This window comes from Herpailurus yagouaroundi, unplaced genomic scaffold (assembly GCF_014898765.1).
Source record: "Herpailurus yagouaroundi ecotype Mexico unplaced genomic scaffold, PumYag 163, whole genome shotgun sequence".
NCBI lineage: Eukaryota > Metazoa > Chordata > Mammalia > Carnivora > Felidae > Herpailurus > Herpailurus yagouaroundi.
Window position 1 is genome coordinate 27243611 of NW_024412404.1, and position 24417 is coordinate 27268027.

A 24417-nucleotide genomic window follows, 5' to 3' on the forward strand; every position below is an offset into this window, starting at 1 on the left:
TGTCAAGCTTATAGAGGCAGATACACGTTTTCTAACATTCTAATATTTGAAATTTGAAAGCTTAATTTTATCATTGTCAGAAAATACTGTCAGTTGTTTTATTTGAGAAGACAGGTCTACATTATTTTATTTTACTTTTTTTGTTGCTATTGTGAGTGGAACTGTTTTCTTAATTTCCTTTTCGGATAGTTTGTTCTTTGTGTATAGAAACATGACTCATTTTTGCATGTTGATTTTGTATCCTACAACGTTATTGAATTCATTTGTTAGTTCTAACAGTTTCCTTTCCTTTCCTTTTCTTTCTTTCTTTCTTTCTTTCTTTCTTTCTTTCTCTCTTTCTTTCTTTCTTTCTTTCTTTCTTCTTTGGTTGAGTATGTAGGGTTTTCTACATATATGATTATATCATCTACAAACAGAAATAGTTTTACTTCTTCCTTTCTAATTTGGATGTCTTTTATTTATTTTTCTTATTTAATTGCTCTGACTAGGACTCCCAGTGCTATGTTAAATAGAAGTGGTAACAGTGAGCATCCTTGCTTTCTGGTGGATCTTAGAGGGAAAGCTTTTGGTTTCCCCCACTGATTATGATGTTAGCTGTGGGCTTGTCACATATGGCCTTTATTGTATTTAGGTAAATTCCTTTTATACTTCTTTTTTTGAGAGTTTTATCATAAATAAATGTTCAACTTTGTTAGATGCTTTCCCTGTGTCTTTTGAGGTGCTCGTGTTCTTTTGTTCTTTCATTCTGTAAATGTGGTATATGACATTGATTGATTTGCAGATGTTGAATCATCCTCTTATCCTAGGGAAAAAATCTTAGTAGGTCATGGTGTATTATTATTGTAATGTGCTGTTGAATTCTATTTGCTAGTATTTTATTGAGGATTTTTGCATCTCTGTTTACAGGTATATTGGCCTATAGTGTTCCTTTTTGTGACGTCTATCTGGCTTTGGTATCAGGATGATGCTAGCCTCATAAAATGAGTTTAGAAGTGTTCCCTCTTCTGTTGTTTTTTTTTTTTGTTTTTTGGAAATTTAAGAAGGATTGGTATTAATCATGTAGCGACACATTATGCTTTATCTATTGCTGATTTCCACTGAATTTTTTCTCAAATTTGGTCTCTCATCCTCTAATTACTGTTTATGCCTAGGCCTGAAATTTTCTTTGTTGGGGGAGTTTTATTTGCAGATTTAGTTTCTGTAATAGACATTGCACAATTTAGATTTTCTGTTTCTTTTTGTATCAGTTTTGGTAAGTTATGTTTTCCTGGGAATGTGTGTGTTGTTCATCCAAATTTCAAATGTATTAGCATAAAGTTATTCATAATGATTCTTTAAATGTTTGTAGAATCTAGAATGGTGTCTCATTTTCTTTTTCCTGCTCTTGGTAACTTTTGACTGTTTTTTTTTCTTTATCAGAATTTCTGGGGGAGATATTAAACGTATTTCCCTTGGTTTAAATTGTTTTTCAAATTTCTTGATAGATTACATGCTTATTTTTTCTAATAATACTATTGGTATATTACATATATTCCCACAAAAAAAGTTTTAGTTCTGGGGCGCCTGGGTGGGGCAGTCGGTTAAGCGTCTGACTTCAACCAGGTCACGATCTCGCGGTCTGTGATTTCGAGCCCTGCGTCGGGCTCTGGGCTGATGGCTCAGAGCCTGGAGCCTGTTTCTGATTCTGTGCCTCCCTCTCTCTCTGCCCCTCCCCCGTTCATGCTCTGTCTCTCTCTGTCCCAAAAATAAATAAACGTTGAAAAAAAAAAAAAGTTTTAGTTCTATCATACATGCTTGATTATGTGATATTTTCATTTTCATTTAGGCTAAAATATTTTCTAACTTCCATTTTGATTTCTTCTTTGACCCATGGGCTACTTAAAATAATATTGCTTAATTTTTAAATATATGGGGATTAAAAAAAATATTTGCTTGTAACTTAATCCCACTATGTTCAAAAAAGTATATTCTGTGTAATTTCAGTCATTTGAAATTATTTTATGTTTGTTCCATGTTCCATCCTGTGGCAGGTTTTAGTAGTAATTCCATTTGAGCGTTCTGTATCATTTATTTTCTGCAATTTTTTAAACAATTCATCAGATGAGGCTTGCCTACTATAGTCTTCAAATATTCTTTATTTCTACCTTTCTTGTCAGCTTCTTCTGTTAGTTACTGAGAGATAAGTTACCTTCTTCCAGTGTGATTGTAGACTTGTTTGCTTCTCCTTTCAATTCTGTTATGTTATATATTATATATTCTGAGGCTATATTAATAGATGCCTCACATTTAGAACTTATACTTTCCTAGTGTATTTATCCTTTATCATTATGAAGTACCGTCTTCATTCCTAATAACACTTCTTACTGTAAAGACTACTACTTGTACAGTTTTACCACATTTCTTTTGGTTAGCCTTCGTCTAGTTTATTTTTTTTTTTTACCATCATTTTACTTTCAACCTTTTGTGTCCTTGTTTCAAGGAGTATCTCTTTTTAAGTAGCATTTACTTAGGTTTTCCTTTTTGATACAGTTTATCTTTTATTTGGAGCATTTAGTCTATTTACGTTGAATGTAATTAATGACAATTTTAGTTTAAATCCACCTTGTTTAAAATTTTCTGTTTGGGGGCGCCTGGGTGGCTCAGTCGGTTAAGTGGCCGACTTCGGCTCAGGTCATGATCTCACGGTCCGTGGGTTCGAGCCCCGCGTCGGGCTCTGTGCTGAAAGCTCAGAGCCTGGAGCCTGTTTCAGATTCTGTGTCTCCCTCTCTCTGACCCTCCCCCGTTCATGCTCTGTCTCTCTCTGTCTCAAAAATAAATAAATGTTAAAAAAATTTTTTTTTAATTTTCTGTTTGTAATATCTGTTATTTATTCCTTTTTTCCCTCTTTCAACATATTATCAACTATTTTAAAGTATTGTACTTCCTTCTATTACCTGGAAGTCACATATTCTTTTGTTATGTTTTTAGTGGTTAGCCTAGAAATTACAATGTGCATATTTGCTTTATTAAGGTCTAATGTAAATTAGACCCTTTTTCCAAATTAAAAAAAAATTTTTTAAATGTTTATTTATTTTTGAGAGCAAGAGAGAGAGAAGGACACAGAGCATGGTGGGGGGCGGGGGGGGGGCTGGCAGAGAGAGGGGAGACACAGAATCTGAAGTAGGTTTCAGGTTCCGAGCTGTCAGCACAGAGCCTGACATGGGGCTCAAACCCACCAATCTTGAGATCATGACCTGAGACCAAGTTGGATGCTCAAATGACTGAGCCACCCAGGCGCCCCCCCCCCCAATTTTTAATTGAAGAAACCTAGGACACTATTTCATTTACCCCATCCATCTTTTGTTATTTTTTCATGTGTTTTAATTCTTATTTTTTAAATCCTGTAAGTTTTTATTATTATTGCTATTATTGTTTTCCAATAGCCAAAATTCATTTAGATATACTAATATATTTACCATTTCTGTAGTCTTTCATTCATTCCAAAGATATATGCTTCAATATGAAATCATTTTCATTCTACCCCAAAAGCTCCTTCATTTCATGCAGTTCTGCTGGTAATGCATTCTATCAGTATTATTCACCTGCAAATGTTTTGGTTTGTCTTTATTTTTGAAAGATATTTTCACTGGGTAGAGGCTTTGAGCTTGTCAGTTTTTTTTTTCTTTCATGATTCGAAGATGTTGTTCTCAAATCTGTGGCTCGATGAGTCTTGCACCCGTTTGGGAAGATTCTCATTAGCTTTCCAGATATTGCTTCTTTGTCTCCTCCCGTTTGGAGACACCAGTCCACATATGCTAGATGCTTTCTCTATATTACATACGTATCTATCTTTATCCCTTAAGTATTTTCCATACTTATATCTCCTCATATTTAGCAAGAATATTTCTTCCATTTTACTCACCCTCTGTTCAGTTGTATCCACTCTGCTGTCAGACTTACCTATGGAGTTTCTAATTTCAATTAATTCATTTCACAGATTTAGAAATTTTATCTGGTTATTTTCCATAGAATCCATATCTCTTGCAAAAGCCTCCATTCTGCATTTTTTGGACTACCTTGCATTATTTTAAGGTCCATGTGTGGTAACTGTAATGTCTGGATATATGTGGGGGTATGCTTTTATTATCTGTTTTTCTGTTCATCCTTTTAACAGGCACATCTAGTAATTTCTGCTTGACTACTGAGCATTTCGTATGAAATTCTCAGTTAGAGGCTTCAGATGGTGGGATCCTTCTCCAGAAAGGACTTTCTTTGCCTTCTGGCATGTACTTGGAGTGGGGGCAGATCACTATAATGTACTCAGAGTTTGAGCCCATTGGAAGTCAGGTTTCAGCTTTGTAAGACCTGGTCTATTTCCAATCCGCCTTTATTTCTACGGCGCAGCCCTTGAGAGATCCCACTATAAAGCCCAAATCCTGTTGGTTTTTACAACTTACACTGCTTATAAATCAGAAACTGCTTAAAAGAGAACATCAGGGCAGAAAGCTGGGCTTGCCTCTCTGTACTGTCCTATTTCTGGACTCTTGGTCTCTTATGGCCTAGGTGTCTTGGTGAGCCTGAATTCCTATTTTTGTCTCCTTAGCCACCTGAAAGCATCACAATTTCCGTTAAGCTTCTCTGCTTCTTACCCACCACTTTCTGTTCAGCTCAACTTCTTGTGTTGTTTGCAAACTTGCAAATATGCCAGGGGCAAAAAATCATAGATATCAGGCATTGGGCACATCTCAGTGAGTTTTCTTTATCTCCAGGATCTTGACATCTTAAGTCTTGGCTCTCTTGGTACTCTCTGCTGCCTTAAAGGAGATTATTCAAATATGGCTTTTCTTTTTATTCTTGGGAGGAAGACTGACCTGTTGTGAGCTAGCTCACGATAGCTGGAAGTGGAAGTAACCCACAGACGTGTATGTGTGTGTGCATGTGAATGTGTGTGTGCACATGTGTGTGCGTGTGTGCATATCTGTGTGTGTGGTGTCAGCGTAAGTGAAGTCTTTATTGATGAGGTTGTGACTGAGTTGACCAACAAAACTTGTAACCGTTATTTCCCCTGATAATTGGTCAGAATGGAGAAGTTTTTATCTGAAATCACAACTGTCATTAAGCTGTGACCTGTTTTCTCTCTTCCAGGATTTCGTGTCATGTATCGAGAACTACAGAAGAAGAGGACAGGAACTATATGCATCTTTATACAAAGATCATGTCCAGGTAAGAAGCAGAACAGCTCTTTTCTCTGCACAGAAGCCAGGAATCTACCCTGGACCTGGAGCAAAGAATCAGGAAGGCCTTTGGTTTAAGTTCTAGTTGGCTAAGTCAATAATTGGCCAGCAACGATTCAGACCTACTTGTGTAACCTGTGCAGTGAATGTGGAGCCATGCTGTCAGCAGCTGAGGAAATAGTCAGCATGTTTATCCTCTCATCTACCCATTCATCCACTAGTAAATAGGTGTCAACCCAGAGTGCCTCAGACCCTGAGCTATGAGCTAGGGGTGCAACTGTACAGGCCTCACTCTCTGGTAACTTCACTCTACTTCTCTGGAGGGATAGATATGAAATAACTACACAAATAAATCGATCATTATTACTCGTGTTGAGCAAGAGACATGGAAAATACAGGTACAATGAGAGATTATGATGTGGGGAGAATTTAACTTGGGCCGATCAGATGCCCCCTCCAAGAAAGTGACCATTAAGTTAAGATCGGGAGGAGGAAGATGGACGGAAGTATTCTGAGGATGTGTTTTTGGCTAAGGGAAGGGCATGTGGGAAGTTCCTGATCAGGAAAGAGCTGGATGCCGCCAGTTAACTGGAAGAAGAAGCGACTGGGTGACCTGAACCGGAGATGAACAAGGGTGAAGACGAGGCAGGGCCACAACACACAGGGCTTGCTGCCTCCTTAGGGATTTTGCATTTTACCCTAAGTTCAATGGGTCGCCACCATGAGGGCAGATGTAGATACTTACAACCCCTCTCTAGGTGTGATTTCTGGACAGTCAAGGTAAAGAGCACTGACTGTCATGCCAGTGAGATCTCTAGTTGAGTCTCAGGTCTGCCTCGTCCCAGGCCTGCAGTCTGAGTCTCAGGGTCCCCCTTTCAAAGAAGGGATAATATTTCCTAACTGTAAAAATTAAAGAGAAAGCATAGAGCACCAAGAAGTGACTGGCAGGGAATACATGTCCATTGTGCGGTTATGGAATGGCTAAGAGGTTCATCTTTAGTCTGTGTTGTTAACAAACATTTTATTTTTTTATTTTTATTTTTTGTTAACAAACGTTTTAAAAAATTGTTGCTAATAATAGAGCACAACATATATATAGTATTAAAACCCCACTAAAAATATTATTTGCTTTACGATTTCTCTGTTCCAAAATCTATGCTAAGTATAGGAAAGGCAGAGATTATAATGTCACTGCTGTGCCTTGAAGGTTCTAAAAACCCAGTAGAAGGACCAAGAATAAGGAAATAACCACAAGCAGGGTGATGAGGCCAATTCTAGGATATTCTACTATAAAAAGTAGAGTAATAGGGTGTAAGGAGTCATGAAGCATGGCTGGGATGGGGTGAGGGGCCAAGGTCAGGGGAACAAAATCGGCTCTGATCAACTTCGGCCAAGCAACCTGGTCTAATTCCCTCCAAATAAGCTCACTTGGGAGCCCACACACGCCCCTGGAAATAAGGATTCATGAGCTGTGCAGCCTGCACCCCAGAAACACACAGGTTAGCAACATAGCCTCCCCAGCTATCCTGTGAGTAAGGACAGAGGCAGTTTATCAGACTTGACAGGGGTGAAAGAGGGGTTTGGGGGTCTAGAGGACATGCGGCCATCAAAGCTATCAGGAGACATTCCTGTTTCTCTGGTCGCACAAGCTGGTCTGAAGCAGACTCTCAGTGTGGAGAAGAACCTCCTCATGGGCACCTACATTGTTGACTGCACTGCACAGCTGGAGGGGTGCCCTGCTGGCTTAGCCTCATGGTATCTGAGCCCCTCGGACAGGCCCTTGCACATCAATGCCCCACCACTTGTATTCACTGACTTCTTTCAGGATTAGCAATATAGCTAATAAATTCAATTGCTCTTGGGGGAAAATACGATGAATTGTTTAAGATTACATCCTTTGTTTATGGGCATCCTCGCCACACTTGTTTCATTCCAAGACAGAGGGTGTTGTTTGTCTAAACATCCAAATCAGCACCCAGTCGAGAATGTGAGAATCTCTCTTCCTACGGTTGGAAGAGCCTGGGAGATTTGCTGATGACTGTGTGTCAGCACAGAGATGTGCTGTGTGGTACTTTGTGAGTTTCTGCTGGAATGTGTGAGACTGAAAGTTCGTGGGGGAAGGACAGAACCTCGGCAGAGGCTCCGAGCCCACGAGGAAAGTCCCCGGCCTTCTAGAACATTTGGCCTTGTTCATTTTCAGCAGCGGGCTTCAATGGGGTTCAGAGAATGTTTCAGAAAGTTGTGTAGAGTTTTACCGTTTGAGGTATTTTTGAGAAAATCAGCATTTGAGGCTAATCCATAAGGATACTTTCCAAGTGTTTAAATATTTAAGACAGATTGTTTCAACGTTTAAAGGAACGCAGAGGTAATCACCATCTGCCAGAGATAATGGGGCCGAGAGCATCCACCCTGCTTTTTTAAGGGGCAATACATTTTCCGAGGGCAGCCCCCACTCTACTTCCAGAAAAGCCAGGTCCAAATTCTGTGAAGAGATCAGGTTAGTGAAACCCACCAAGTTCTTCAAGGACAGCGTGTGCCGAGTGTACTCAATGAGGCCCTCCCAGGAGGGTGGTCGTAGTGAGATTCAGGGATCCCGGCCCACAGGGCTCTCCGTAATACGTGGTGCAAGACTTCCCTAACTTGGCCTGTTGCCCACAACCGAGAGGTCTCTGCAGATGGCAGGAGCCCGCAACATGACCAGGTAACATTACCCAGTGCCCTGGAAGTTCATCCAAGCATCATCATATCCCATCATTATGTTGCCAGTAAGTCAGGCAATTTGATATATCCAATCTCCCAAATTTCTTGTTGCTCCAGAAGCACTGGCAAAAACAGTTTCCTCGACTCTGGCCCTGCTAGGATTCCCATTTGCCTTTTCCAAATTCTATTCGTGCTCTTTTCTGTGGTCCAGCTGCTCTGGTTCTACGCCCAGACCATCCTGTTCTTATGGCGATTCCTTACCCTAATTGACAGAAATGCCTCATTCTGTCTGTGCTGTTTCTAAAACGTTCCAGGCTTTACTGCTTAAAGCTAGTGCAAGATGCCTGCCATCCTAGAAGTGGCCTCTCTTTTTAGTATGTGAGAAGCAGTGTTCTGCCGCACCCTTTTGGGTTCTCTAAGGGCCAACAGTTTGTTGCCACTTCTTGCTGAGTTTCTGTATATTAAGTTTTTTGTCACAGCTCTTTCAAATGCAAATATCAGAAGCTCAGCTCAACCTGGCTTAGGCAGCAAATGAAGTTTTGTGGTACTAAAAAATCTGGGGAAGCAGGCTTCAAGAAGAGCTGGATCCAGGTGTTTAAGCTCTGTTCTAAGCAACCTGTTTCTTCTCTCTCCCTTTCTCTTCTCTCTCCCTCTCAGGCTGTACATCCTAGAACTAGGCAACGTTCATGTAAAAGCTGGGGACCCATTTTCTAGCTTGCACAAAGGCAGTGTCTTCTTGCTGAGCTACATGCCTGTGGACTGTCTCTGCCTCAGGGGCACTCTGATGCACATAAAGGCACCCTGACGTGGGGCAGGTGACCCCAACTGTGTACCCATGCATCTGCCTCTCTGCACTGTCTGCTCCGTATAGGTTCAGAGAGCACCATCTCCAGTCCTGGGGAATGATGTGCACTAGCCCATCCTGTAATCGTCCTCCACCACTTGGATGACATTCGGAACTGAAGCCAGGGCTGGGATCAGCCCCTCCAAAGCATGGGGGACCAAAAGCAGGGAAGGGTTGGTTGCCCAGAGGAAAAGCTCATTAATGCTACTGAAAAGTTTCCATTCAGCCCCAAGTCATATCTACCTCTAACATACCAGAAATCCTGCCTCTAAGTCTCTAAGCATTTGGCCCAATCGAGCTTGAAGCCGAAAGGGGACCTTACCTTATGCAGAAACACAGGCATTAGAGAGCACGTGGAAGGTGGCATGCCTGGGTGACTCAGTCAGTAAAGTGTCCCACGTTGGCTCAAGTCATGATCTCACGGTTCGTGAATTCGAGCCCCTCATCAGGATCTCTGCTGTCAGTGTGAAGCCTGCTTCCATCCTGTATGCCTCCCTCTCTCTGCCCCCTTCTCAAATAAACATTGAAAAAAAAAGCAGAGCACCTTGCAGGTATGGGAACTCAGGGCTTTTGCCGTTTGATCATCCTGTGTCCTCTCTCCTGGGACCACTTGTGGCTTTCTGTCATGGACTAAACAATCACTCATCTCTGAGGGATCTCACTACTGATACATGCCTGTCTGGCTGCAGGTATTTGAGACAACTTATTTGCTCTGTGATGAAGACACAGGCAGCCATGAACCCCCAGGTTCATAGGTAGATCCTTGGGGTGAAGAAGATACTGTTTAAAGACTAATTTTAAATCCAAGGTGGACAACCCAGTAGCTTGGGATTACTCATCCTCTATGAAGCTTAATATGTTATTCGAAACCCAGCGACAATCTCCAGGGAGCTGAAATATTTTCCCTAAACGTGTATTCATTTCATATAACCTCATCCCTGTAAAAGGCTTTGGACAGGACAGACATTATTTTTCTGGAGCTCCTTATTAACCAGTCGGAGTATTATATAAAATGCTGTTTGGGATATAAATGTGAGAACTGTGGAGAAACAAAATAATCTCGCTTTGAAATAGGATTTGCTTTATTCACGATAACAATACTGTTTACGCTGAGAAAGTCACCGCATAAAAACTCTTGAAAATACTGTCTCATTTAATCCTTACATAAACCCATGGCTTTATTATTATTGTAATATTATTAACTGCATTTGATGGAGCCCCTTTCCATGAGACGACTAGAGAATAGCAGAAACATGATGATGACCCTGGTTCGTCTGACCCCAAAGACCATGGAACAAGCGCTGTATTGTCTGTTATATTCAGCTCCATCACCCGGTGGTCCTTGGAGAAACCACGTCTCCTCTCCCAGACTTGATTTCTTTATGAGGATAGTAGAAATTATTTAAAAGGTTCAAGCTTCACGCATGATGCCGCTGCGTAGAGGAACAGAGATACAGCAGGTGAGGGGCTCGGCCCTGATGCATGATAGTGATTTCTTTTCTCTTGATTAACATCAAGAGAAAAGAAATTAACAGTTGATGAGATTTGTGCTTCTCAACATTAACACACCTTTCAATTTTCTGAAAACTTAAAATCAAAAGATAGGGCAAATAACCATCAAATATTTGAATAACTGCAAAAGTTCACCCCAAAGACACATAAGATTCCGCTGTCAAAGCTGACAGGTGTCAAGTTTCCTTTGACAGGTGATGCAGACAACTTCAGTGTGGCATACAAAAGCAGTTTGGGGGGGGGGGTCAGTCAAGTGCCACATATGCAAACTATAAAGATGTCATCAGTAAGGGATTATTGTCATTAATAGCAAAGGTTTTAGTTTCCACATACATTCTAGAATTCTTCAACATTCTAGACTCCTAGGATATTAGGATTTGAAAGACCCTTAGATGATACCTAGGCCAAAGTTCTCATTTGACAGTTGGAGAATCTGAGGTCCAGAGACAGAGATGACTTTTTCAGATCTACCAATTGTTGGCAGGTCTGTGATTCCGCGCCCCCCCCCCCCCCACATACACACACCTCCAGTCCAGACACTGGAAGGAGTATCTTCAGCATCATTTTTGAAGGGCAGGGGTTGTAGTGAGATTCTGTGTTCCATTTATAAAGTCCATTCTGTCCAACCTATTCTGATGAATAGTGTCAGGACCTTCAGGTCCTATTGTGCTCTGCACAACACCCAGCAGTCACATGGTTCTGAAGGCCAGCGGGCAGATGGTTTTCTCCTCCCCCAACCTGGATTGAATGGTCTCAGAGCTGAAAAACCGCTATCATCTCCTGGCCTGCTCTTGGCTCCAGGATGTGTACTCCACACCCTGAGGGTGCTCAGGGCTGCCTGTAGGGTTTTATTTTTCTCAACCAATTAAGAGGGCTTGGTCTGTTCATCCCCAGAGGTTCGGGGCCAAGCCCATGAGGAAATGTGTCTAAGGGTGACCCTGTACTTCTGCTTCCCAGAGACGGAGATGTAACAACATCAAGGCGGCCAACGCCTGGGCCAAGATTCAGGAGCAGCTTTTTGGGGAGCTGGGCTTGTGGGGCCAAACGACAGAAGCCACACTTTGCTCCAGGTGGGAACTGGACTGGAGAGAGGGACCAGCTCGCATGAGGAAACGTGTTAAACGCTTGTCTCCGCTGGAAGCCCTGAGTCCAGAAAGGCTCAAGGTAAGAGTTAGATGCAGTGCAACAAGGATGCTTCCAGGCAGGAAATGTGTAGGGAAGTGTCTTCTGAGCTATTCCTTCTCATGCTGTTTTCACCAGGAGTGCTTTGGGAATGCTTTGGCATGGGCAGGTGGGAGAGATCATGTGCAGTTAAGTGTAAGAGTGCTATAATTTATTCTTGATGCCATTTAAAAGAAGAAAAGAATAAACCCTCAGTTCGTTCTCAGTTTTTAAGAGTCTTTTATGCTTTGGTTGACGGGGGGTGGGAGGGAGGGGAGGGCGGGTGATGGGTATTGAGGAAGGCACCTTTTGGGATGAGCACTGGGTGTTGTATGGAAACCAATTTGACAATAAATTTCATATTAAAAAAAGAATAATAAAATAAAATAAAATAAAATAAAATAAAATAAAATATTAAAAAGAAGAAGAAAAGAATTACTAAACCTCCCAGGTATATAGAAAGGCTGCTGTAACTACAGCCTGAATAAATAAGAAAATGAGTGAATGAATAGCTGAGTGGTTCATATCTACACCACTGACCCAGTATCACGCTGACATCCACAAAAGTCCAGTGGAATAATCTGGGCATCAGTGTTTGGAAGGAGCTAAGTCATGACCGTTGTCTGCATAAGTTATCTGTAATGGAGCAGTCGTAACCAGCCCTCCTATGGCCATTATTGCATAATCGAATCTCATAGCAAGTTTTACAGTGGAAATATCTTGAACTCAGCCATTTCTGCAAGCATGAACCTGTGACCCAGGGAGTCCAAACAACATTGGAGCCATTGGTTTCCCAAGCAACAGGATCTAGGTGGTCCCTGGGAGTTTGCTTTGATGAAGCGTGAATTCTGTGTCATCAGACTGACAGTTCTGCCTTTTAAAGAATGGGGAACCAGTTGGATTAGGAGTGGATATGGAAAAATCTGTTAATAGTTCTCTCATGTCTTCATTGAAGGATTCCGATTTAAGATATTCTAGAAGGCAGCCTTCCAAACAGTGGAATGCAAGACATTTCCTTCTGCATTCCTCCTGAGATACAACGTCGGGATTATTCTGTAGTCTGTAACCTCAGGATCTTTTATCCACTTTAAATTCTTCCTAAAACTTAATGAAAAAAAATTATATTTCATTCATTCAGTAGACACTTGAATTTTTTTTAATTTAAATTCAAGTTAGTTAATATACAGTGTAGTCTTGGCTTCAGGAGTGGAACCCAATGATTCCTCTCTTACGTACAGACACTTGAATTTTTAATGTATTATCAATGAACATCTGGTTTTATATAGTATTTCCCCCCCAGTACATTTCTTAGGAAGTGGAGGCAGGAAAAATAAGTATCCTGTCCACTGTGCTAGTGACAAAGCCAAAGGCTGGCTGTGAAACCTGGTCTCTGGCCTCTCAGGCTGCCTAGCCCCAGATCCTGTGCCTGGTCACCTCTCCAGGGTGGCCCACATCACAGACATCTGAGATGCTATTTGATCCCATTTTGGCATCATCTTTGGTAATTACTGTAAATCCTACTTAATGGAAGATTGTGGGTTTTTTCCCCTTTGACTCAGGAACATTAATACTTACGTTTTATTGTGGTCCTTTAGGATTTAGCATTCCTCCCTTCTTGCATCTAAGACTTGTGACTATATGAGTAATTTGAGGGGGTTGCATGCATGTGTGTGTGTGAACCTGTGTAATGGGGTGAGGGGCACCATAGTAGTATTCAGGATTTAATTTCTCTATTCTCTTGTTTTGTTTCAGGAAAATCAAGACAGAAACAGCAACGTGTCTCAAACAAATGTTGAAAGCCAAGGTACTCCATTTATCATTTTACCTGTTTTTCATTAATCATCAAACCAATTCTTGGTTTCATTTAATATGAAATTAATACTCTGGAGGAAGAAAATGCTTATGTCTGAAGTAGGTGATGCTAAGACTCTTGGCATTACTGTGCTCTCCAGGATGAGGAGGAAAGTATTCCAGACCTTGACACTCTGGTAGGGGAAGAATTTTATATTATAGTTATAACAATAAAATTTTTTTCAGGGGAGCTATCTTGTCAATTTGCTATGTAAGGGAAACCTCAAAAGCGTCCCTAAATAATACTAATACATGTGCAGTATGTGACCCAAAACACATAGGAAGAAAATAAGAAAATACTTCAAAGTAAAAATGGGTAAAAGAGGTATTTAAATTTTTTTTAAACTGAATCCTCTGATTGTAAAACCAGCTGCAATAGTCACTATTATTTCCCAAGCTAAAAAATATATATATACTTCGAATCGTTTTTGATGTTTATACTGACTCTTCAATTGTATAATCCTCATGGAGGGATTTGGCTGAATTGGTTTGCTGAAAATCCAAGGTTTATTTTCAGAGCCCATTTGGCATGAACACACTGAAACACACACACACGAATACACACGCAGACACACACCGACATACACACTCTATTTCAGATTTTGTGTTTCTACCAGACCCTGCCTTTTGCTTCAAACACTCCCTGTGAGTTTCATTGTCTCCTCAGCTGCAGCGTGTGTCCTGTCCTTAATTAAATGACAGCTTCCTACCACTGATCAAACTTGTCTCACTCAGTGCCTTAGTGACCGGATTTTGCATTGAGCCTGCTATCTTGCCAGTCTACAATAACAAAGCCTGGAAGTGAAGATGCTGGGCCTTGATTCCAGGTTGATTTGGGGGTCCCACTGTGGCACAGGACTCGGGACAGTCTCGTAATGCCCATTTGCTTCTCTCCTCTTTAACTCACGCCCCACAGCTCCAGGATCACAATGATAGTCTACCTGTGTTCCCTTTCAGAGGGAGTATCTGCAGAGATTGTGGTGATGGGAAGCATGCGCTGATGTTGACTATGGCCATGGGCTGTGGCGTCCCCTTGTCCTGAAATGCAGATTCTTGCCCCCAGTAGGGGGTTCAGCCAGAGAAGAAGAAGAAAGGGCTTCTGGTTCTCCCCTATGCTTTCCTGGGTGCCTGTATCTATACAGCATTCTCCCTGCTTGGGGAAAAGCCTATGTGGCTATTGTGAGAAGCAGACACTTTCATTCTTCTAGTTGGGAGACTCCCAGGTGCAGAGGAGCTCAGAGAGGTGAACAGCTTAGCACACACACACACAAAATGGCTAGTAGCCCCACAACTTTGCAGTCATGTGCCATGTGCCTGTTCTAGGCAGGCGGGCATCTAGGACAGGGTGGGGGAATAGGATCCAGAAATTATGTAAGTATGTGCTCAGCTGGCACCCAAATATCTGTGCCCAGCAGTACGTGCTTAGGAAATAAGTCAAGGTGTGCACACACATGATCGCAGCACAGCACATTCACAGTAGAAATAGAAACCAGTTGTATCTCCAGAAAAGTGGAGATGGATTAGGTGATGATCAAAGAGTCACACAATAGAATATTACACAGCCATTTTAGTTGATTTCAAAGAACTTTCAGTGGAATGAGAAAGTGCTCATGAGACAATCAAGTAAAAATAATATTAGGAAAGAAAATTGTAAATGCAGCGTAATTCCTATCATGTCAAAAAATTATGTGTTTGTGCATATACATATACGTACAGAAAAGGTGTTAGAAGTAAAGAACCGAAATTGTGAACAGTGAGAACAAACGTGGTTCAGATTCTGCCTCTAGTTCTTTGTAGCCATATGACCTTGAGCAAAGTAATCAGCCCCTTTCACTTTCCCCTGATTGTAAAGGGAGAAGGAAATAGAATCTACAACCCGCTTGGAGTAGATGAAAAAACTGTCATCAAAAGCATCCAACACAGAAGAAGGGCTTACTACATCTGAGCTGTTATTATTAGCACTATTTCTGGGTGCCTGAGTGATGCTTGTTTTACTTCTCAAATTTTTAAAATTTATTCTCACAATGTCATGGATTTTCCAAGATCACAGTGCATCCATAATTAGAAAAAAAAAAACTCACTCTTTTCAAAGAGTGAATGAAGTGAAATGCAGAGAAAGCAGATTCTGGATAACCCTCAAGGGAACTGCTCTGCTGATTAATGAGGGTGAATTTTGAAGTGTTGCTCTGTGGTCACTCTGGAGCTACAGAGCAGCCAGCCCTGGGCACACCTTCCAGAGTGAATCAACCTAACGGTGTGTTGACCACACCACAGGGTCAGAGGGGTGGTGTTCACTTTCAGAAACAGTGGGGCACATGCTGAGGTCCCACCACTCACTTGTGCCTTGAAACCTTGCAGTTTCTCTTGGTGACTTAGGCCCAAGCTGTGCACCATCCCTTGTGAGGCCGGGTGGCTTGCGTCAAAAAATGTGTGACTTGGGGCACCTGGGTGGCTCAGTGGGTTAAGCGTCTGACTTTGGCTCAGGTCGTGATCTCACAGTTCATGGGTTCGAGCCCCACATCAGGCTCTGTGCTGATATCCCAGAGCCTGGGGCTTGCTTTGGATTCTGTGTCTCCCTCTGTCTCTGCCCCTTCCCTGCTCACACTCTGTCTCTCTCTGTCTCTCAACAATAAATAAATGTTTAAAAAAAAAACACACATGTGTCCCTTTATGCTGCTGCAGATGAGCTGACATCAGAGGAAGCTGAGATCAAGACAGACGAGGTAGCAGTGGACTGCACTCAGCTTACCTTCTTCCCTGCCCTACATGAAAGTCTGCACTCTGAAGATTTCTTGGAACTGTGCCGGGAAAGACAAGTTATTTTACAAGAGCTTCTCGATCATGAAAAGGTAATATAGCCCATCACAATTATTCTTCCAAGATTATCAAACATGAGAGATCAAGCTTTCTTCATTCACGCGGGAGTTGATAGCTCTCTTCACTGTAAAACAAAACAAAGCAAAACAAAACAAAAAAAACCAAAACACAATGAGCAAAAAGACCAGGCACGCTCCTAAATTTGTGGGACCAGAGCAAGGGTACAAATGGAAACTGACACACCTTGCATCAAGAGTTTAAAAGATATAAATTAAGCTAATACGCTGTTATGAAATACGCTGTAATAACTTCCAACAATGACCTTTGTAATACCTGGAAGATCAGTTTCAGATTTGGAATTCTCGATCTGGTTGTTTGGCACCTTGGCTCCCTGCCTGCAGTCTGGCCACCTTGAGGGACCCATCCCACATTGAGTGTGGAAGTGTTGCGACACTCAGCCCCTAGGTCCAAGCTGGGTCTAGACTGCTCACCCTGCATCCAGCCTCCCCTGGGCTACCACTCAGGCCCAGGGATGAGCATACTTGTATCCCCATCATTCCTTAGCAGGGTGAACATCGAGACGATAAGCACATGGGCCAGGGGCCAGGCTAGACAGTTAGCAGAGGAGTCCACAGTCTGGGATGCCGGGAAAGGGCTTGGGGGACTCATGGCATGGCCCCTTGGTATGACTGGACAAGGACCAGAGGGATCCCTGAAGTATGGACCCAGTGGAGGGCCCTTTTTTAATTTTTATTGTTTATTTATTTTTGAGAGCGAGACAGAGACAGAGACAGAGACAGAGAGACAGAGCACAAGCGGGGGAGGGGCAGAGAGAGAGGGAGACACAGAATCCGAAGCAGGCTCCAGGCTCTGAGCTGTCAGCACAGAGCCTGACATGGGCCTTGAACCCACAGACCATGAGATCATGACCTGAGCCAAAGTTGGACAGTTAACCGACTGGGCCACCTAGGTGCTCCCTGGAGGACCCTTCTTAACCAGGTCTAAGAAAGGTATGGAAAATGAAGCTTATGCTTTAGAGTAAAACAGACCTGAGCTCAAATTCCAACTTGGCAGCATACTAAACTGCATGTTACCTCACCTCTGTGAGCCTCAGTTTTCCTTATCTTTAATATAGAATGTAGAGCAATCATTTCACAAAATCCTTGTAAGGTTTAAATGGGATAATGGAAGCAAAGAGACTAGCTCAGAGCTGGGCACATGTAGGGTGGCCTGTTAGTGACAAACTCTCTTCTGTCTCCAGAGGTTGGGTGGGTCAAGGGTCTCCAAGTCTTACCCATCAACACTTCCATTCAGAATGTAAGTGAAGGAGATGTGCCAACAGAAGGAGCGGTCAGGGTGTGGTCCAGGGTATAGTTTAACCAACATAGTCGTATAACAACATCATCCTTCTTATACTTGCTTAACCCAAGTCTTCCTGGAGCACATTTGCAGTCCTTATCACACCTCTTGCCACCATGACTTTGCTCATGCTGGTTCATCCACCTGCAGTGCCCCGCCCACCGGACTCCTGGCTGCTGACTCTCTGAAGTTGATCTTGACCGCTCCCCACTCTGGGACCTGGAGTACTTGCAGTCTCCACTTCCCCCTGCATCACCTCCTACCCTTGCTCCTGGCACACAGACTAACCTTCCCCACCTCACCTATCTGCCTCTCTCACTGCACTGATCCTCTTTAACGGAGGGACTGCTGGGCACCGAACCTCAGGCATACCTGGAGTAGACATTCAGTAAACGCTGATGAATGAAGATTTGTTAAATTCACGTTCATTTTATTTTGACTGTGGAAGTAATGTATGTCTCTACATCGTGAAATTTTAAAAAGTGGAAATCAAAACATATATACATAACATGTACCTTGACACATACACATTTATATACGTGTGTGTACGTGTTCATAACATCCCAGCTGCTGAGGATAACAGCTGATAACAGTGCGGATGTATCACTATAGTATTGTGTTCATTTGAGAAATGGATATTTGAGAAATGTGTTGTCAGTTGAAAAACAGCTAGGAGATTAATGCTTTCTATCAAAACTTTTCTTTGCCTTATGCCCTCAGAAGATTGTATAAAGAGGTGATTCTCAACAGGGGGAAGCTTTACCCCCAGGGGGATATTTACCAATATCTGGAGACATCTTCAGTTTCATGATTTGGTAGGGAAGGAGTGCTATTCGTTTCTGGTAGGCAGAGGCCAAGGTTGTCGCTAACAATCCTACAATTGCTCAGGATAGTCCCACCTTCCACTAGAAAATAATTATTCAGTCCAGAACGTCTATAGTGTCAGAGTGGGAAACCCTGAAGTGAAGGATGTATAGTAAGCAGATGTCGTGTTCCAACCATCCCCTCCTACTTTCTTCATAGGATAAAGAAAATACTGGATCATATGTCTCCATTTGGTTATTTTCCTTGTTTTGCTAACAACAGATCAACAACAAAGCTTTGCTTTTGCTTGGTACATTGATTTTCTGTTGCCGCCATAACAAACTACCACAAACTTAGTGACTTAAAGCAACACATGTTTATTATCTCAAAAGTCCCAGCACAACACGGCTCCAATGGCTCTCTGTTTAGAGTCGCACAGAGCTGAAGCAAGGTGTTGACCAGGCTGCATTTCTTTTGAGAGGTTCTGGAAATGAATCCATGTTCAAGTTCATCTGGGTATTGGCAGAACTTGGTCCAATGCTTCTGTAGGACTGAGGTCCCTGTTTCTTTGCTGCCTGGCAGATAGGGGTCATTCTCAGCTTCTAGAGGCCACCCACATCCCTTGCCTTGTGGCCCCCTCCTCCATCCTCAAAACTGGCTACTGCAGGTCCAGTTCTCTCCCTCTTTGGACCTTGCTGGCCCCTTTCTGCCTCATCTACGCCTACCTCCCTCTCCCTTCACATCTCTCCCACTGACCAACTCTTCTGTCGTCCTCTTCTGCCACCAAGGGGAGAACACTGGACCGATCAGATCATCCAGGATAATCTCTGTATTTTAAAGGCTGCTGATTTGTACCTTAATTTCATCTGCAGGTTTTTTTCAAGCAGCACCTAAATTAGCATCTGATGGGAGCATCGGGGACAAGGTTCTTGGGGGACAGCTGTGGAAAACTGCCTGCCAGTTAGTATCACTCAGCGTCCATAGCCTACCTAATCTGTGTCCTCACCTACCAAGGGGAGCCTCTGCAGGTGGCCTGGCTCCCATATACCTCCTAAGCCCAACCTAATGGTTCTAGCCCTAACTGGGCTGCACTGAGGGCAAGTTCTGAAGTTTATCATCATAGCCAAGAGCTAATCTTAGCCTCAGTCTATGCAGCAGGTGGATGACGTTGGTAACTGTTTTGGTGTCTGAGAGTTTTGTTTTTGCGGGTTGTCCTATCCAGTGGCATTTCCCTCAGGGGTCCTGTTGGAGGTGGTGGTGGCGGGAGGGGAAGCCTGAGGCCCACAGGTAATTGACTTTGCTAACTCCTGAGAGGCAAGACAAGACCAGGAAGAGACAGTTCTCCCACCCTTCCCTGTCTTGTACTTAAACTTCAGTCTTTCTTGGTCTCCATGTCACACAGCAGGAAACTGTCAGAAGCGCCACACGTGGCTTCTTGTCGTAGCAGGGATCTCCAGGCTGTGTAGACAGGAGCATGCCAAACTCAGCAGGCGCTGAGACTAGGAGCAGTCCCTTTTCCACTTAGCACTTCGTATCCCCTGGCCTGCCTGGAGGGGACAGCCTGGGGGCGGGGGGCCCAGATGAATGTCAGTTCCCTGGAACCAAAGACTGAGCAGCTGCAAAGTCAAGGTTATTCCTGCCATTATCTGGACATTCGTTCTTTTCTCAAGCTGTTTTGATTCATTTCACTGGGTTATGTTGTTGCCTCTGGCTTCCTGGTAAATTATAGGAGAGGTTATTTTCTGATTCAGCCTGAGTTTCTCCAGGATCACTGGAACCAAACCACTGGACACACTTGCTCCCTGGAGAAGGAGGTGTGGGAGGAGAGCAGCCAGGGCCACGTAGGGTCAGGCTTCCCGAAGGCAGGATAGTGGGGGGCAGAGGCTACAGGCAGACTTTGGACTGACCCCCTTACTAAGCCCCGTCTCCACCACTTACAGGCCTAATGACTTTGAATGAAGTAGTGGAATCACTTCTGACCTCATTTCCTCTATCTTTAAATGGGATTATACTCCTTGACTCACCAGTTTGTATCAAAGATCAAAGAAAGGTACACTGTGTGCCCCTGCCTGAAACTCTGTTTTCCATGCAGAGGGAGCTCTGGGTGGGTTGTATCTGCTGTTATCACTGTAGACCATTGCTCCTTTTATAATTAAGAGAGAGAGAGAGAGAGAGAGAGAGAGAGAGAGAGAGAGAGAGAAAGCCAGGGAGAGAGGCAGAGAGAGAGAGAGAGGGAGAGAGAATCTGAAGCAGGCTCCACACTCAGCATGGAGCCCAACGAGGGTTCAATCCCACAACCCTGGGATCATGACCTGAACCGAAATCAGAATCAGATGCTCAACCAACTGAGTCACCCAGGTGCCCCATTCCTCTTCTTTTAATACTACCTCAGGATTTGTTCTCTCAGTCCAAGAAGGAAGGAGGTCTGGGGTGCAAACCCCGGTACTTAAGTCATGACCTTGAGGAAGTGGGAAAGGATCTGTCAGTACCAACAACGAAGTGCTCCTATGAAAACCTGGCCCCAGATGGCCTGACTCCTGGGATGCTCCTGTGAGGCAAGGTGTGAGTGACTGGGCACAATGCGAGACTCAGGGGGTCTGAGTGGCGCTGCTGTCCTGCTGAGATGGTGGAAGATGAGGCAGAGAGTCAGAGGAGAGCCCACGAGAGACCAGGCCTACTGGGACGGGGCTCCCAGAGGACTTCTTGAATCCACTGCAAAATGCAACATTTTGTGAGAAAGAGGGAAGTTGCTGGGTTTGGGGCGTAGATTAGCATGTGGTGAAACAGAGTGAGTCCCTAAATTTTTTGTTTATTTATTTTTTTAATTAAAAAAATTTTTTTAATGTTTATTTATTTTTGAGAGAGAGAGACAGAGTGCAAGAGGGGAAGGGGCAGAGAGAAAGAAGGAGACACAGAATCTGAAGCAGGCTCCAGGCTCTGAGCTGTCAGCCCAGAGCCTGACGCGGGGCTTGAACCTATGGACCAGACCGTGAGATCATGACCTGAGCTGAAGTCAGACACTCAACCAACTGAGCCGCCAGGGCCCCTTAAAAATTTTTTTTTTAATGTTCATTTATTTTTGAGAGACAGCGAGACAGAGCATAAGCAGGGGAGGGCAGAGAGAGAGGGAGACACAGCATCCAAAGCAGGCTCCAAGCTCTGAGCTGTCAGCACAGAGCCCAAAGCGGGGCTTGAACCCATGAACCGTGAGATCATGACCTGAGCCAAAGTCAGACGCTCAACCAACTGAGCCACCCAGGCGCCCCTATTTTAACTTTATTTTTAAATTTTTCTTTAGTGTTTACGTATTTTTGAGAGACAGACCATGAGTGGGGGAGGGGCAGAGAGAGGGGAACGAGTCCTTAAATTTAAAGCAAGAGGCGGGAAGGAGCGTGAGGAAGCAGGCTGCAGAAACCCAAGAGCATCCTGGGGCAGAAGAGTGGAGTCAGGTCTACATTAGGAGCTCTCCATGGAGCAGGCCCCGGTGGGCTGTGGGGGCATGCGCCCCCCCCCCCCCACTTGCCTCCCTCCCCTCCCACACGTCCACCAGCCAGGCCCTCACGGCCCACGTGCACCTGCTCACCACTGCCCCGTAGCCGAGGCCTCCTGGGTGGACCTATCCTGGTGTCCCGTGTATGCCCTCCCGTGTATAGCTCTCAGAGCGGGCAGACTGCCTGCAGCCATGACCTGGGTCTTTGCTCGGGTCCCTCAGGGCCTGGCTGGTCGGTGGAGCCTCTGGGAGCAGGTGAGACATGGCTGAGCAGGGCCTGGCTTCCACTGCAAATCCACCCCCACCACCGAGGAGGCAGATGCCAATAGTTTGGGCCCAAGAGGGCAGCTTGGCACAGGGCAAGTGCTCCGACTGGACTCAGAGCCCCCTCCTGCTCTTTGTTTATTGCTATGGCTGGACGTCTGGAGCCGTTGCTCTGTGTCCTTTACAGAGCACCTCATCTCGTCTCACAAGGCCTCTGAGGGTGGTTGCCTCACTTCTCTTTCCCAGGTGGCAAGAGTCGGGCCTCATGTGCCTGCCAGCTGAAATTGCTGGAATTTGATGGCAGATCCGTGTCATTCGAAATTCATGTGGTTTTCCGCTTTCTTCCAGCTCACTGTGTCGAGCAAGTTACCCTAAACTCCCCACTGCCCTCCCCTTCAGCAACCTTCTTGTACTGGGGCTCACGGATGTTGGCTCCAGGCCCTCTTGTGCTTCTTTTGTAAACTTTCTGGTTAACACTGGCCCAGGCGGGCAGGCCTCCAGGTTCCTCACCACACACAGCATCTCCGCACAGGACACAGCAGGCCAAGCACGTGCCATCCTGCCCGCCTGCTCATGCCCTAGCCTCGGGTCCAGTTTACTGCTTGTCAAGAGCGGGAACTGGACCTTGAGGAAGGACTATTTGTGGCACTGACCTTTGACCTGTGAATATGTTCCAGCAAAAATATACATAGTTTGCCCAGAGCAGGTGCATGTGTATATTTGGAGGGGGAGGGGGCGGTGGTACCCTTAGTATTTCTTCAGGCCGCTACTTTCTGCCTGTATTGAGACATTTTGTAGCAAGAGTTTTCTGTAAACTAGGTATTCCCCTGACTCGGACATCTCTATTAGACCTTCTGGGCCTGTGTTTTTTCCAAATTTCTAAGAAAGCACACTCAACGGGAGTGTGTGGCCGATGCATCCGTGCTCAGAAAACCTGGAACACTGGCCATCAACTAGCCATCATGTAAGCCGGACAGGCAGGCCCACGGTGAGTCCCTGCTTCCCCCTGCCCTACCCCCTCGGAAGTGCTTTGCCAGAACAGTCCAGGAGACTCTCTAGGTTGTGACCTCCTTCCAGGCTTCTGGGTGGCCCACCCCTGTCAGGGGCCTCCAGGGGAAGCAGGCAGGGCTGGGGCTCCGGAGTGGCAGCAGCTTAACTCCTGTCTTTAATGCGAACATTGGAGCTCTGACCACTTCCAGCTATACCTGGGACTGTGATTATTCTGTGCTCCCCTTGCGTCATTGATTAATGATTCCCAGAACCACAAACACATTTCTCTGCAACCAGCTCCATGTGACGTGAGAAGCGGTATATGTAATGCATACTAATCATGGGTCCGAGTTAACCACCGTGCCGTTGGGGACAGTCCTTTGTACCCTGCCACGTAAGCTGCTCTTAGAGGTGAGTCTCCACTTGGCAAAATGGGCTTCCGAGACCCAGACCAGAGCCAGAAGTCAAGTGGGAGTTGTGTTTGCTGTTGCTGTTCACTTTGATTACGTGGACAACTAAAATTAATTTCAATACAGACTCCATGTGAAATATTAGCTCGGGCTTGCTTGCAAGGAATCAGGTCGAAGGGAGTTATTTTTGGTCTGGACAGCAGAGAGCAGCATCAGGCTCTTCCCAGATGTTTTGAGTGGAGGCCCTTTATGGGAAGTGAAGACGTGTGTTAACCTTCCTGGGTAGTACCTCCCTGTGTAGGTGAACAGCCCCGACTGGCTTTCTAAGATGTAGAGATGCACGGGTCATATCTACTTAACCCCTTCTGCGACACTGTCCACCATATTTTGTGCCCAAAGCCATTCCCCAGCTGGCCCTGCGGCCTCCCTGGACCTTGTCTCCCTCGCCCTTACATGTACACGCACACAGAGGGACACACACACACACACACCTGACTTTTTACTCTAATTGCATACAGCTACTTATGATCTCCAAACATGTCCGGCTGCTTCAAGACTGTGCCATGGAATGCTTCTCCCATTTTTACTCTTCTTTATTCCTAACCCCAGCCTTGAGGTCACCTCCTTGGGAACTGTTTCTCTTATGTCAACCCCATCCCCTCTCTCACCCCTGTCTGGGCCAGACAGCTCCCTCTGTGTCCCCAGTGCCTGTATTTCCCCTCTCCATGCTGTGCCAGGATGGTTGATACTCTTCTCCCTCCTGTTCGACCACGAGCACCATGAAGGTGTGCTTTATCTCCCTTTGTGCCTGACGGGTGTGGGATACACACTGAACATTCAATGCAGGTCTGAGAAATGAATGCATGAACGAACGAACAAATGAATGAGCTATAAGCAGCATGCTTATGTGAGAGGAGACCTCGTCTTTCATAGCTTCGCTGGTGTCTGTGAGTCCATTTCTCAAAGTATGGTCTTCAAATTTTTTTTTTCAACATTTATTTA

General features: G+C 44.4%; 1 protein-coding gene across 6 annotated transcripts in view; it reads left to right on the forward strand.

Annotated features, from left to right (window-relative positions):
- The window catches only part of WDFY4 (WDFY family member 4), a 295803-nt gene that overhangs the window by 175037 nt on the left and 96349 nt on the right, over positions 1–24417 (forward strand). For all 6 annotated transcript variants that reach the window (XM_040485696.1, XM_040485698.1, XM_040485701.1 and 3 more), the window contains 4 exons: positions 5125–5202; positions 11227–11433; positions 13183–13234; positions 15964–16130. In XM_040485696.1, coding sequence (XP_040341630.1) covers positions 5125–5202; positions 11227–11433; positions 13183–13234; positions 15964–16130 — 504 coding nt within the window. The remainder of the gene's footprint in view (positions 1–5124; positions 5203–11226; positions 11434–13182; positions 13235–15963; positions 16131–24417) is intronic.